Below are 14,750 nucleotides of genomic sequence, written 5' to 3' on the forward strand. Positions count from 1 at the left end.
TAACTTATTTAATCTTTTACTGCCATGTAATGCATATATGCGGTGGTATAGAGGGTGGTCTTTCTTTTCTGTTAAAAAATAAATAAAAATAGCGTGGTCTTTAACGCCCTCACACTGCATATGCATCTATGGATGGCTGAGGTTTCTGTGCTGAGAGCACACTCACTATATGCTCCCTACACAGTGATCAAGCTGTTAGATTGACAGTCTCCAGTAATGATGAGGAGGCATCAGGATCGGCTCCCAATCCCAATCATGTGACCACTGTGACAGTCAATCACAGTGGTCATGTGATCAGGCAGCCCCTCTCCCCCAGCATAAAGACCCAGTTAAAGCGATGACACAGCTGGGCAAATGGGGGGGGGGGGGGGGTGATAAAGCTGAAATACAGTCTAACAAACCAGTAATCCAGGAGGAAACAGCTCACTTCTGAGTAGGAGTTTCCTGTAATAAAGACCAGTCACTGCTGCTTTCTTTCCCTGTGCAGGGTGACTGGTCTTGTCTCTGCCCCCTCCTGTAGTTTTATCCAGGCAGCCTGTAGTGGGTGTTCAGTGTGGTTCACTGTGTGGTTCAGTCCCTTATTTTGCCAATTTGGCTGTATTAATTAGAGGATCCAATATTGAAATATTTTTCCTCTCCATGTCCTCTTATATCCACATGGTAAAGGTGCACGCAGAAACAACTGCAAAGCATTATTACAAGAAAAATATACAAAAGCCTGTGTTATTAATGACCTTCATTGTGGCAACCATTAAATAAAACTAGACAAGGGTGCGCTACCCTGTGCACCAAATACCACTTATCTAAGGCTTATATTGTAGATCGTAAAAGGTATGTATTTGACCATAGATATGCCTATAAGGTGATGTCTACCTCTCAGATATGCAATACGGGTACACTCATCCATGTGCACACAAATAACCACTGATTGACATGCCCCATATATCACATATCCACAAAAAAGCTTCTTTCTTAAGAATGCATTGACACGAGGCATATCTCACTCCACAAAAAAATTAAATCATGTAAACTTAAATATTACAAGACAGTATCAATTTTAATAGAAGCCATCATTGTGTGCAGCACATACAAAAATGTACAAATAATAGAAATCACAACGTTAGAAAGTGATACAGCTACAACATGTCTGGATTCATAGCTGCCTGTTGTGAAGGCTGCACCATCTCAAGTGTTAAATTAAAGGGAAATACTGCTCAAAGCTCATAGGTGGATCAGAGAGGAGGGGAACCTAAGGTGTAAATAACAGTCATTTGCTTATCCCCAGTCAGCATGCTTCCTCTACTGGTGGGATATCAAAACGTATCTCCATGGAGGCATCACAAAGGCATCAACGGCTACAGGCTGGTAAACCAGAAGTGACTCCCGTCAGAATCCCAAATGCTAATATTCATTTAATATATATATATATTTTGTTTTGTTTAGGTCAAGTGAAACAGAATTCTTCCCCATCAGGATCTTCACCGCTCTCTTGTACCCTGACATGTACTTACAGGTAAGCAGGATCAGGCACATGCTGTATAGTCTACCCTTCATAGCTCTTTTGTACCCTGTTATCTCCATCTGTCCTTGACATGGCTATGAAAACCTGGGCAGAGATTTCCAGGTATGCACCCAATCAAGGTGGTACATACAAAAGTAAATTCTCTGTATATTTCTGTGGAGAAGCCACTAAAGTTTAGATCAACTTTGGACTTCGGGCAATCATCTTCAGGTCCATCTACTGCTGATATTCAATTGGGTTACTGGGCTACAGTTTTGTGCAGTATCTGAGGGTAAAAATACCAGAGAGATTGCCTTGTTGCTGAAATCCAAGAATATTCTAAACTAGGTATATCAAGCACTGCTGTACATTCTCTGTTCAGTCTGTTTTTTGTCCCCAAATACTGTATAAAAGCATCAGCCTTTATGTTTTCTGTGTATTCCTATGGAGAATCCACTAAGGATCTAGGAGATAAAACGTGTGTGTCGGTCATCTTTTAGTGGCTATTCCACTGGAATATACTAAGAACTTAGATTTGTATGTACCACCTGGATTGGGTGCATACCTGAAAAGTTTAGTCCAGTTTTCCATTGCCATGCCAAGAACAGAAGGGGACAATAGGGTACAAGATAACAAGATACAGGAAAGTACAATATAACAGGGTCTGAGAGAGTACAAAAAACATGGCATCAGAGCGTACAAGAGAGTTGTAATGATCTGTTTTGTAGGGTATAATGTACAGCATATAACAGATCCTGCTTCCTCATAACCAGGTGCTTGTTAGGGCGGATGAGGAGGTCAGTGCCTGATTTCTAAGGACTGTGGACACCAAAGTCTAAGCAATTTTATACTGCCATCATTGCTGGTCTAGGTTTATGCTGGTTTGTTTATGCTGATACACAACAGTATACATCTTTAAAAAGTAGTGCTTTTCATCATTAAAAAAATGTAAATTCTTTAAGCTCCCTCCAAGTGATTTTACCTAGGTTTACGAGAAGGCGTCTGAGAGAATGATCTCAACATCCTCTTGTAGGCAAAAATAAGCATTTCCTTAGTCTCCCTTCCCACAGCGATCAGTTAGACCAGCCTTTCTTAACCTTTTAACCCCATAAGAACCCTTGAAATCATTTTCAGGTCTCAGGGAAAGCTTCCAAAAACCAATTCATAGGTGGTCAATGGGAAAAGGTCCCTTTATCTGTGACTAGTGGAAAGAATGTCCCCTTTGTGGTGATGGTCATAATGCCACCTTTACAGACAGCTAAAAAGATTAGTGCCATGCAGCTGGCTCTGCCAAGTGGCATTGACCATCGATCTATGGAGGCACCATCAAATGGAAGGCCAATCAGTCACAGCTCAAGGAGCATCTAGCAACCTCTAGAGGAACCTTAGGGTTCCACTGAACCCTGGTCGAGAATGACTGAGTTAGACTTTACATTGTAACTTTGTATCGAGTCACAAGGTGAGGGGCTACAGCAGGGAGTGATCTGTGTCAGACATTTGTAAAAACAGCCAAGATTTTCACAGGCATTAGGCTTTACATAATTATCAATCAACGCATCAGTTCTGAAATTAGACGCTGATCCTAGATGATATCTAAAAAAGATGGATCTGGCCTTCTGGGCATTAAGAAAGATGAAGACATTGTCAGAGGGGGAAGACCATTACTGTTATCTTCGTGAGAGGTAAAAAAAATACCTTTAATTATAAAACGTGCACATTTTGTAACATACGTGCACTTAAAATGATACTTCCCACAAGGCCTGCTTTACGCTTTCCACCTGGAAAAAGTTCTTTTAGTAGAAACTTTTTTTCTCTGATTAAAAGCATCTGGGCCTGGAGGTCACTGCTTTTTAAGCACATATTTCCTCCTGATCCACTGATCACATGATCTATTATGCTACCACATTATTCTTATTCATTTTGAATGGGTTGTCAACAGATGGCAATGCAGGTTTTACCAGACCTGCACTTTTTTCCCAAAGAAGCGCATCACAATGCACAGATATGAACCATCCATGCATTGTAGGGCAGCTGAAATGGATATGTGTTGTGGTGCACTGTTCCACTCAAAATGGTACCACTGTGTAGGTTCATTGGAGTGCCATTCAAATTAGTTCCACTGTGATACCTTATTGGAGTGCCATTTAAAATGGTACCACTGTTTAGGTTAATTGTACATTCCAATCAAAATAGTTCCACTGTGAAACTTCATTGGAGTTCCATTCAAATGGTACCACTATGTAGGTTCAGCGACAGTCCATTAAAACTGGTAACACAATGCAACAGTCTGAAAGACCCTTACAATGCTCTTTGTTGTTGGAAAGGGGGTTATTATTTCATGATAGGTGCAGCTACATGGGCAGCAGTCACTGAGTAGTCTGATATCACCAATGAGAAGGGAAAATACAAATGCAGCAATCAAGCTTGGTTAGGTTAACTGAGAGGAGCTTTTATTTAACTATACTGTTGGGTTGGTACACATGCAGTGGGATTTGCACTGTGATAGCTATTCGTGCAACGTCACACAAGATGAGGCTTGGGGAGTCCCACAGAGACCCCCAGTGCCGCCTAACCTTAATGTACACCTATTACATTGCAGCATACAGCAAGCTGCCAAGAAGCAGGGAAGGATGGCTCTGCTTTTGTTGTAATCAAGTTAAAGGTTTTAGTGTATTTTACAAAAGTTCTGCCCTGCCCAACCACACCTTTAAACTCCTCTGTGGCAGTGTTAGAATGTTAGGTTAGGTGAGTTAGTTGCAGGAGCTTTCCTACACATGAAATCATGCCCCAGCTCATTTAACCAACCTTCATGAAGGCAGTTACTGTTAGGTTAAGTTCATGCAGACCATGGATTTAAATGGGCAACTAGCAGACCCGTGCAGGTACTATTGGCCGACCCTGTCAACACTTCCCAACTGAAGGGAGGCAATGAAAATGAATAGAATAGTGTGGCCCGAATGTTGCATGCAATGGTTGGGTTGTTAAAGTGCAAAGCAATGCCTAGTAAAGGTGATGCACAGAGCCATTTGGCAGTTGGTAGGCACTAAAAAATGCCCCCAAAACATCCACTTTTGAGGTCCACATGAATTAGGTCTGAATCCCTCTGCTGTTATCTGGGGGTAAGGGTCAAAAAGAACATCCTCCACTCTGCTCTTAGAAGACACCAAATAGAAAAAAAAACTGTTCCCCTTATGGTAGGATCAACCCTGGGAGAATCATGTGGCAACTTCTAACAGGCCGTTGACGTGATGGAAGAACTTCTTCTGACTTCATAGCGAAGCTTCACCCTTTACCATTTCATTGTCCAGGGAGCTTCCCTAGTGGTCAGCAAACTTCCTAAAAGACAGCACTAGGGTCATTGATTCGAATCCCAACCACGGCACTACCTGCCTGGAGTTTGCATGCTCTCCCTATGCCTACGTGGGTTTCCTCTGGGTACTCTGGCTTCCTCCCACACTCAGCCCTTGTACACACGGTCGGAGATTCCGACAACCAAATCCGTCGGATTTTGTCCGACGGATCTTGTTCGAAACTGTTGCATACACACGGTCGGACAAAGTTGTCGGAAGATCCGATCTTTCAGAACGTGATGACGTAATTTCGTTACGATGGGACTACGTTCAGGCTAGTAGCCAATAGCTTTGATGTAGGAATTTGATCTGAGTATGCGTGGCACTTTGTCCGATCGGAATTCTCTACACATGATCGGAGTATGTCCGATCGGAGCATTTTGTCGGAAAATATTTCCGGCAAGTTGGAAAATTTGGTACGACGGATATTCCGTTGGAATCTCCGATCGTGTGTACAAGGGCTAAGACATGCTGGTATGTTAATTAGCTTCTGTCTAAATTGGCCCTATTATGTGTTTGTATGAATGCAAGTTAGGGACCTTACATTGTAATGCTCTTGAGAGCGGGGACTGATGTGAATGTACAATATATTATATAAAGCGATGCGTAAATTGACATCGCTATATAAGTACCTATAATAAATGAATAAAGACAAGGAGATATCAGCTGATGAAGCTAAGCTGTCATGTCAACAAACTCCAGGAGCAAATTAAAGCTAAAGGAGGAGAGGCACAAAAGCCACCTTTATACCAGTAAAAGAATTTAATTTGTGGCATATTCTCCTATGCAGTACGTGTTTTTTTTTTTTATTTATTTAGTTTTACTTTAAGCTATGTCCCAGCATTCAACTATCAAATGAAAAACCTCTAGTCTACACTGACATTCTGGTATCTGACCCTAGTATCCAGGGGGCTTCACAGGGACATAAGGATCAATTTGTAGACAAACATAGCACTGTTGTTATCATAAATGTGTTTTAATCTGGGTCGGGTCCACTTTAACATTCTGACTTTCAAAATACTCTAAAACCTTCAGAAAATTAAAAACAAAATGGTAGTTCCGACCCTCTCCTATTATCTTCTTTTGCAGCAATTTGTCTACTGACAGGTACACTTTAAGAACACTAGGGGTCCTATTCAAATATTATTATTTTATGATTCTCTGTGAAATTCCATCTACTTTTTTATCCATATCTACAAGATTGGGTAGATATAGGTAAACCAATGGATTAGATCAAATGAAGACTTTATGAAGTTCTTCCTTGGATTAGATATGGATAAGAACAGGTTTAGAATGGGGAACATTTTTGACAATAGTTTCAGTAAAAAAATAAAAATAAAATAAAACTGTCAAGAAGGTTTTGCAGACTGGAGAAAGTTAGCTACAAAATAGATTTCACTGAACCATATTTTTAAAATACAGTAAAAACGAGTGACAAATTATCACCGAACAGCTCAAAAAACAGCTGAAACTGTGGGAATTGATGATCAACCACAAGGGTTTTCATTAGGGATGCACCGATACCATTTTTTTTTACAGTGAGTACTCGCCGACACCAGTTACCGATACCTACCCCAGCTGTTTTGTTTTCACTTCAGCTGTCAGCAATGGTACAAAGCATTGAAAAGTAATTTACAAATGAAATAAAACATTTTTTTTTTAAATTTTGCGCTTTTTCAACGTGAAATTTATAAATATATGTTACTATATATGTATGAAAATATTCACTAACAAAGCAAACAAAAAAAAGTTTTAATTGTTTAACGTTTTTAAAATAGACGTAAAAAAAAAAAGCAGAAAAATAATAATTAAATGGAGGAGAATAGGGAGTTAATTAAGGCTGATTACAGTAAATTAAGGGTTAAACAGAGGAACATTTGTTCATCCCTTTGATCTGCAGATGAAGAAACAGAATGATACAAAAAGAAACAATGTTTCTTTATATTTTAGTATTTTGGCAGCTGAGCAATGTTGTTAATAAACATTGCCGGTGTTGGGGTCGAATACTGTCCCCCGTCGGATAGTGTCCGCCATGTACTGCGTTTGCGCAAGTACGGAAGACAAGGAGACGCCAAAAGTCTCAGAAGATGAACCGCGCCTACGCACTGAGTCCAGGTTCAAGCCCCACCATCCAAGTGGACATAGAGTTAGAACAAAAAATTGCTGAGCGAAGCAAGGCTGTGCCTGAAGCGTGGCAAGCGAACCGAGCCCGCGAGGGGCCCTGTTACTAAGTGCTACCATATGTCCACTTGGATGGTGGGGCTTGAACCTGGGCTCAGTGCACAGGCGCCAGTCATCTTCGGAGAGACTTTCGGAGTCTCTTTGCCCTCCGTACTGCGCAAGCGATGCGCCTGCGCAGTACGGGGCGGACACTATCCGATGGGGGGACAGTTTTTGGCAGAACTTTGACAGCTCTAATTACCGGACTTCTTTAACACTTCAGCTGTCAACAGGAGAGACCCACTGACAGCTCAAAGAACTGAGCCTGAAAGTATCGGTTTCAGGTATCGGTGCATTTGCATGAGTACTGATACTTGTGCAAATACTCGATATCGGCACCGATACCGATACCAGTATCGGTGCAACCCATGTTTTCATATATAATTATGTCCTACGTTTTATATACAGAATTGCTGCAACCGAACATCTGTAAGGAAACAGAGGAAGGTCATAGGTGCTCCTTATGTTGCAAAAATGAAGGTATGAACGCACACATGTGAATGACGAGCCTGATAAATAACACTACTATGATGAAATCACTTTCGATCTGTGAGAATTTGGTGTCAAAATCTGGAAAAGCTCTCACATTGTGTTGCCAGTGTCAGAGCGGTGGTAAAGGCAGGAGATTCGTCTCTGACGTGCATACAAATATTCAGTGCAAAAGGGATCACACGCTCACAGCTCTTGGGCACCGTTCACTTGGTGAGACTCCGATGAGCACCACTGAGCTCTATACTTGGCTGGTCATACAGTTCGATGGTATAAGAACATCTGGGGTAACAGGAACAAGGCATGGAGGAGGGTCAAGTGACATTACTGGATGTAGTTCCACAATCCTATGGAGGGGAAAGAAGGAAGAAAAAAAGAGAAAAGGAGAGGGGGAGAAAGAAAAAGAAAGAGAGCGATCAAAGGAGCGAGAGAAAGAGAAAAAACAGAAATAATGTTATAATTGTACAGCAAAAATACACATACTGATTTTGCTGTAGGCCATTTTACTCCTATTATTATTTTATTATTACTGGTACTTATATAACGCCATCAATTTACACAGTGCTTTCTATATACACTATAGTGTCAAAAGTATTGGGACACCTGCCTTTACCCACACATGCCCTTTAATGACATCCCAGTTTTGTCCGTAAGGTTCAATATTGAGGTATCCCACCCTTTGCAGCTATAACAGCTTAAAGAGGGATTCCACCAAAAAAAAAATATTAAAAGCCAGCAGCTATAAATACTACAGCTGCTGACTTTTAATAAATGGACACTCACCTGTCCCGGGTTCCAGCGATGCCGGCAGCCGAGGCCGATCGATCGCTCAGCCCTCGGCTGCTGCCGCCACCATTATAGGTGAGGGAATCAGGAAGTGAAGCGAATCGGCTTCACTTCCCGGTTCCCTACTGCGCATGCGCGAGTTGCGCTGCGCAATAGGAAATCTCTGCGCTGTCACTGGGACCCGTGTGTGTCCCAGCAGACAGCGCGGCAGGGCAGGAAATGGCGTAGACTCCCACGGGAGTCTATGCCCGGAAGTGGGTGTAAATACCTGTCTTTGACAGGTATCTCCACCCCCCTCCCCCCTGAAAGGTGTCAATTGTGACACCGGAGGGGGGGAGGGATCCGATCAGCGGAGGTTCCACTTTAGGGTGGAATACCGCTTTAAACTCTTCTGGGAAGGCTGTTCACAAGGTTTAGGAGTATGTCTATGGGAATGTTTGACCATTCTTCCAGAAGTGCATTTGTGAGGTCAGGCATTGATGTTGGACAAGAAGGCCTGGCTTGTAGTCTCCACTCTAATTCACCCCAAAGGTGTTCTATATCAGGAATCTTCAAACTATGGCTCTCCAGCTGTTGCAGAACTACACATCCCATGAGGCATTGTAAAACTCTGACATTCACAGACATGACTAGGCATGATGGAAAGTGTTGTTCTTCAACAACTGGAGGCCTGTAGTTTGAAGACCCCTGTTCTATATGGTTTAGGTCAGGACTCTGTGGCCAGTCAAGTTCCTCCACCCCAAACTCGCTCATCCATGTCTTTATGGATCTTGCTTTGTGCACTGGTCCAAATTATTTGGTGGAGGGGGGATTATGGTGTGGAGTTGTTTTTCAGTGGTTGGGCTTGGCCGCTTAGTTCTAGTGAAGGAAAAACTTAGGGTGTCAGCATACCAAGACATTTTGGACAATTTCATGCTCCCAACTGTGTGGGAAAAGTTTGGGGATGGCCCCTTCCTGTTCAAACATGACTGCGTACCAGTGCACAAAACAAGGTCCATAAGGAAATGAATGTGCGAGTTTGGGATGGAGGAACTTGACTGGCCTGCACAGAGTCCTGACCTTAACCCAATAGATCACCTTTGGGGTGAATTAGAGTGGAGACTGCAAGTCAGGCCTTCTCATACAACATCAGTGCCTGACCTCACCAATGCTCTTCTGGAAGAATGGTCAAACATTCCCATAGACACACTCCTAAACCTTGTGGACAGCCTTCCCAGAAGAGTTGAAGCTGTTATAGCTGCAAAGGGTGGGCCAAATCAATATTGAACCCTATGGACTAAGACTGGGATGCCATTAAAGTTCATGTGCATGTAAAGGCAGGTGTCCCAATATATATTGTATGTATATTGTACATTCACATCAGTCTGTACCCTCAAGGAGCTTACAGTGTAATATCCCTAACACACATTCATACATACACTTACTAGGGCCAATCTAGATAAGAGCCAATTAACCTACCAGTATGTCTTTGGAGTGTGGGAGGAAACCGGAGTACCCGGAGGAAACCCGCACAGGCACGGGGAGAACATGCAAACTTCAAGCATGTAGTGCCGTGGTTGGGATCCAAACAAATGAGCCTAGTGCTGCTAGGTGGAAGCCACTGTATTTTATATGTATGTAGTACTTCCCCCCTCTTATCAAATTGGTGCTGGGGCTGATAGGAGGTGGGGCAGCCATCTTTGACGCATTCAGCAGAATTTCATACTAGGCCCAATTTTAGATAGGAGTCAACTAACCTACCAGCATGTCTTTGAAGTGTTGAAGAAAACTAGCAAAAGCAAAGGGAGAACATGAAAACTTCATGCAGATAGTCCTGGCTATAGGCAGAAGTGTTAGCCACTTAACTCTCCTTAATTAAAGCGGGATTCCACCCTAAAGTGGAACCTCCGCTGATCGGAACCCCCCCCCCCCCTCCGGTGTCACAATTGACACCTTTCAGGGGGGAGGGGGGTGGAGATACCTGTCAAAGACAGGTATTTTCACCCACTTCCGGGCATAGACTCCCACGGGAGTCTACGCCACTTCCTGCCCTGCCGCGCTGTCTGCTGGGACACACATGGGTCCCAGTGACAGCGCGGACCTATCCCATTGCGCGGCGCGGCTCGCGCATGCGCAGTAGGGAACCGGGAAGTGAAGCCGATTTGCTTCACTTCCTGATTCCCTCACCTCGAATGGCGGCGGCAGCAGCCGAGGCCCGAGCGGTCGATCGGCCTCGGCTGCCGGCATCGCTGGAACCCGGGACAGGTGAGTTTCCATTTTTTAAAAGTCAGCAGCTGTAGTATTTATAGCTGCTGGCTTTTAATATTTTTTTTTGGGCGGAATCCCTCTTTAAGGATCGAGCCTCTTTCTGAGATTTGTTGTTTACAAGTTAAAACAGATTTTGTTGCTAGAAAATTACTTAGAACCCTCAAACATTATACAATTTTTTTAACACCCTAGAGAATAAAATGGCGGTTGTTGCAATACTTTCTGTCACACCGTATTCGCACAGCGGTCTTACAAGCGCACTTTTTATTTTAAAAAAATACACTTTTTTTAATAAAAAAATAAGACAACAGTAAAGTTAGCCTATTTTTTTTATATTGTGAAAGATAATGTTTCACCGAGTAAATTGATTCCCAACATGTCACGCTTCAAAATTGCGCCCGCTCGTGGAATGGCAACAAACTTTTACTCTTAAAAATCTCCATAGGTGACGTTTAAAAAGATTCTACAGGTTGTATGTTTTGAATTACAGAGGAGGTCTAGAGCTAGAATGATTGCTCTCGCTCTACCAATCGTGGTGATACCTCACATGTGTGGTTTGAATACCATTTTCATATGCGGGCGCTGCTCACATATGCGTTTGCTTCTGCACGCGAGCTCGTCGGGACGGGGCGTGTTTAAATTTTTTTTTAAAATTCTGATTTATTTTACCTTTTATTTTTACACTTTTTTTTTTAATTTTTTTTTAAAGTGTCACTTTTATTCCTATTACAAGGAATGTAAACATCCCTTGTAATAGAAAAAAAAGCATGACAGGACCTCTTAAATATGAGATCTGGGGTCAAAAAGACCTCAGATCTCATATTTACACTAAAATGCAATAAAAAAAAACAGTTTGTCATTTAAAAAAATAATTTAAAAAATGTCCCTTTAAGAGCTATGGACGTGTTATGGAGATGGGTAGGGGCCATCTTCCCCTCACTAGTCTCCATGCCCAGCAAGGGTGAACATCCGATCGCCTCCGCGGCTGCCAACGGCTCTGGTAAACGTTGGAAGGCACTGGAGCATGGCGGGAGGGCGGGGATGGGGCCCCTCTTCCGCTGCTGACAAAAGTGATCTTGCGGCGAATCCGCCGCAGAGACCACTTTTATCTGAAACAAGACCGCTCACTGAAGAAGAGAATACTGGGGTTATGGTAGCTAGCTGCCTGTCATAACAACAATATTCCTCTTCAAAATACTGACGTATAACGACGACGGGCGGTCCGGAAGGGGTTAAGCTGAAAGTCTACCCCTGCAGTGGGGCTCCCCCTGCTCTGCAAAGTTTAAATGCTTGTTTTTTCTTGGGGCAGGCCCCTCCTTATATGGGACTGGCCTCCAGAAGCCTCTTCCCTTCAGCAGTGCACTCCAGCCAGCATCACATACAACACAGCACCAGTAGTCCCCTATTGTAAGAACGGATGCCTGAGGGCCCACCCACAACCCAAAGCATTGGAGAGAAGATGTGAGCCTACCCAATAAGCAAGGGATATGGTGAGTAAAAGGTGCTTTTTACATGTACCCTTGGCATAAACAAACATTTAGCCTTTGCAATGAAGGGGGAGCGCCACTTGAAGGGTAGATTTTTAATTTACCCGGAGTTCAGCCTTAAATCTCTTAAAGGGAATGTGACACAAATCTGACATAGTGTGGCTACTGGGCATATTCTTTCCAGGTGAGTGACTGAACATAAAAATAATCTGCACACTGAGATTCATAGGATTGCTCTCTGACACAATGGGGGGGGGGGGGATTTACAAAAATGAGTGCAAAATCTGGTGCAGCTCTGCATGGAAACCAATCAGCTTCCAGGTTTCATCACCAAAGCTTAATTGAACAAGCTTAAGTTAGAAGCTGATTGGCTACCATGCACAGCTGCACCAGATTTTGCACTGTACAGTTTTAGTAACTCAACCCCAATACCTTTAGAATGCACTTACCATTCTATAGCAAACAATGAGCTCAATTCACTAAGCACGATACTAATCCACTATACAAGATTATTTCCTGAGCCTTTCTCTCCCATGCACCCCCATACACCTCATTACCAGCACAGACCATGTCAGCCCACTTAACTTTATAGAGCATTTAACAGTATGGCAATTTATGGGAGTGTCACTAAACAAGGATGCATCAGGGCAACAGATGTGGTGATATGCATTGCTCAAAAGAAGTGCAGGTAAATATTTTTGTACAATTGGGATTTATTGAGGGCTTATTCAAACTGAAAAGGCTGCCTTAAAAAGGTTGTAACCTATGTGTCCCTATATTTCCTTAGCAGGTTTGTCCAATCTGTCCCTCTCTATGATGTAAAAAACCTGGTTGATTCTGCCTGTTCCTGTGTCCCCTTTATTGTACTGACCACAGTAATCATGGCTGCTGATCCATGATACCGTGGTCAGGTTATATGCCTCTGTCATTCTGCTGTTCACCTCTTTCCCCCTCCTTCCCTGCCTGTCAGCTCCTGTGTGTGTGAGCCAATCTCTTCCCCGCTCCTCCCCTCCCCTCCTGCCCTATTAGTAGCTGGCAGTAAAGTTCAAAAAATATTACGGCCCGCCCCTCTGTTCTACTAAGCTATACTACCTGGTGTACAGTACATGTTTATATAAAATTGTGCCTGTAAAAAATTGGAAAAAAATGTAAATAAAAAATTTGTTCAGTTTGTTTCTGGCCGGTCACATGACCCCTGGCCGCTCTCTTCCCCCAATCTAAGGGCTACAGCGGGAAAGGCTGAGCAGAAAACACAGAGGTCACGTGACCTTTCAGCTGACATCAGAGGAGGATCTCGGGCCCTACCGCTGTAGCCCTTAGATTGGGGGAGAACAGCGACCGGAGGTCACGTGACCGGCCAGAAACAAACTGAAATAAGGTATTTACAGGCACAATTTTATACAAACCTGTACATAGGGTATAGCTTAGTAGAACAGAGATGTTGGCAGTAATCTTTTTTTTTACTTTACAACCACTTTAAGAAGGTACCGTAATACACTTCAAGGCAAAATTATAACATGTTAACTTGCACATAAGTATAAATAGATGCTTAAACCTATGAAACATATTCAGGTCCTATTCATCTCTAAGGGCATGCCAGCTTGCTACCACATAGATGTGAAATCATTTTATGCAGTAAGATGCAAATAAGGGCCTTCAGAGCTTTATGTTTACCATTAAATTACTATTGGGCCTCGCTCACAAAGGGAGATGTAATCAGTGCACCGTGCAAGGTAGTGTTTACCAGCAAGGGGATGCATAGGTGCTGCATGTATCCTCGTGCCGGTAGTCCCATTGCTGTCTATTGGGACACAGCAGCTGCACAGAAACAGCTGCTGCTCCCAATGTGACATCCGTGCAGATGCGGGTGCAGGACCATTTGAATGGGTGGCGTTACCTACCACTTTATCAAAGTGTCTGAAATATGAACCAGTCAGATCCTGTCCATCATACTACAACTGCTTTTTTTAATTCACAAGCTTGAGTCTGGTTGCTATGAGGCTGTGGAATCTGTTCTTATTCAAGGCACTCTGATAAATGAAAACTGTTCTTCTTAGCCCTTGTACACACGGTCGGACATTCCGACGGAAAATGTCCGATCGGACCGTGCTGTCGGATAATCCGACTATGTGTGGGCTCCATCGGACTGTTTCCGTCGGAATATCCGACCGACAAAGTTTTAGAGCTGGGCTATAAAATTTTCCGACAACATGATCCGATCGGACTTTGTCCGATTGTGTGTAGAGAATTCCGATCGGACAAAGTGCCACGCATGCTCAGATCAAATTCCTAGACCAAAGCTATTGGCTACTAGCCTGAACGTAGTCCCGTCATAACGAAATAACGTCGTCACGTTACGTGCGATCGGATTTTCCGACAACTTTGTCTGAGTTCGGACAAAATCCGTCGGCCAAAATCGGATGGATTTTGTTGTCGGAATGTCCGACCGTGTGTACAAGGGCTTAGCTTACTGGGTCCCCCTTACCTGTACCACACTTAACTTTTCACGTGCCGGAGGATGAAGGTTCTCAGGTATAGGGACCTCGTCCTCTTCTTTCTGATGTAACTCCTTCTCCTCAGGGGTGGAGCTCCCGAAATTATTCAGTACACAGGTTACCTGGTGTGGGAAGGGACATTCAGAGACAGCGTTGTGAGATCTGAGCGATCAAC

General features: G+C 43.2%; 1 protein-coding gene across 4 annotated transcripts in view; it reads right to left on the bottom strand.

The window, feature by feature from the left end:
* Positions 1 to 1,036: 1,036 nt before the first annotated feature.
* PLPPR2 (phospholipid phosphatase related 2) overlaps positions 1,037 to 14,750 on the bottom strand; it is a 45,827-nt gene continuing 32,113 nt past the window's right edge. For 3 of the 4 annotated variants that reach the window (XM_077470377.1, XM_077470376.1, XM_077470379.1), the window contains 2 exons: positions 14,582 to 14,697; positions 1,037 to 7,907 (listed from right to left, as the gene is read on the bottom strand). In XM_077470377.1, coding sequence (XP_077326503.1) covers positions 7,802 to 7,907; positions 14,582 to 14,697 — 222 coding nt within the window. In that variant the 3' untranslated portion in view covers positions 1,037 to 7,801. Of the gene's footprint in view, positions 7,908 to 14,565; positions 14,698 to 14,750 lie in introns of all 4 variants that reach the window. The other variant, XM_077470378.1, reaches the window with a different exon arrangement.

The sequence above is a fragment of the Lithobates pipiens genome, unplaced genomic scaffold (assembly GCF_037356315.1).
Source record: "Lithobates pipiens isolate NorthernLeopardFrog02 unplaced genomic scaffold, aLitPip1_a1.2 Scaffold_8, whole genome shotgun sequence".
Lineage (NCBI taxonomy): Eukaryota > Metazoa > Chordata > Amphibia > Anura > Ranidae > Lithobates > Lithobates pipiens.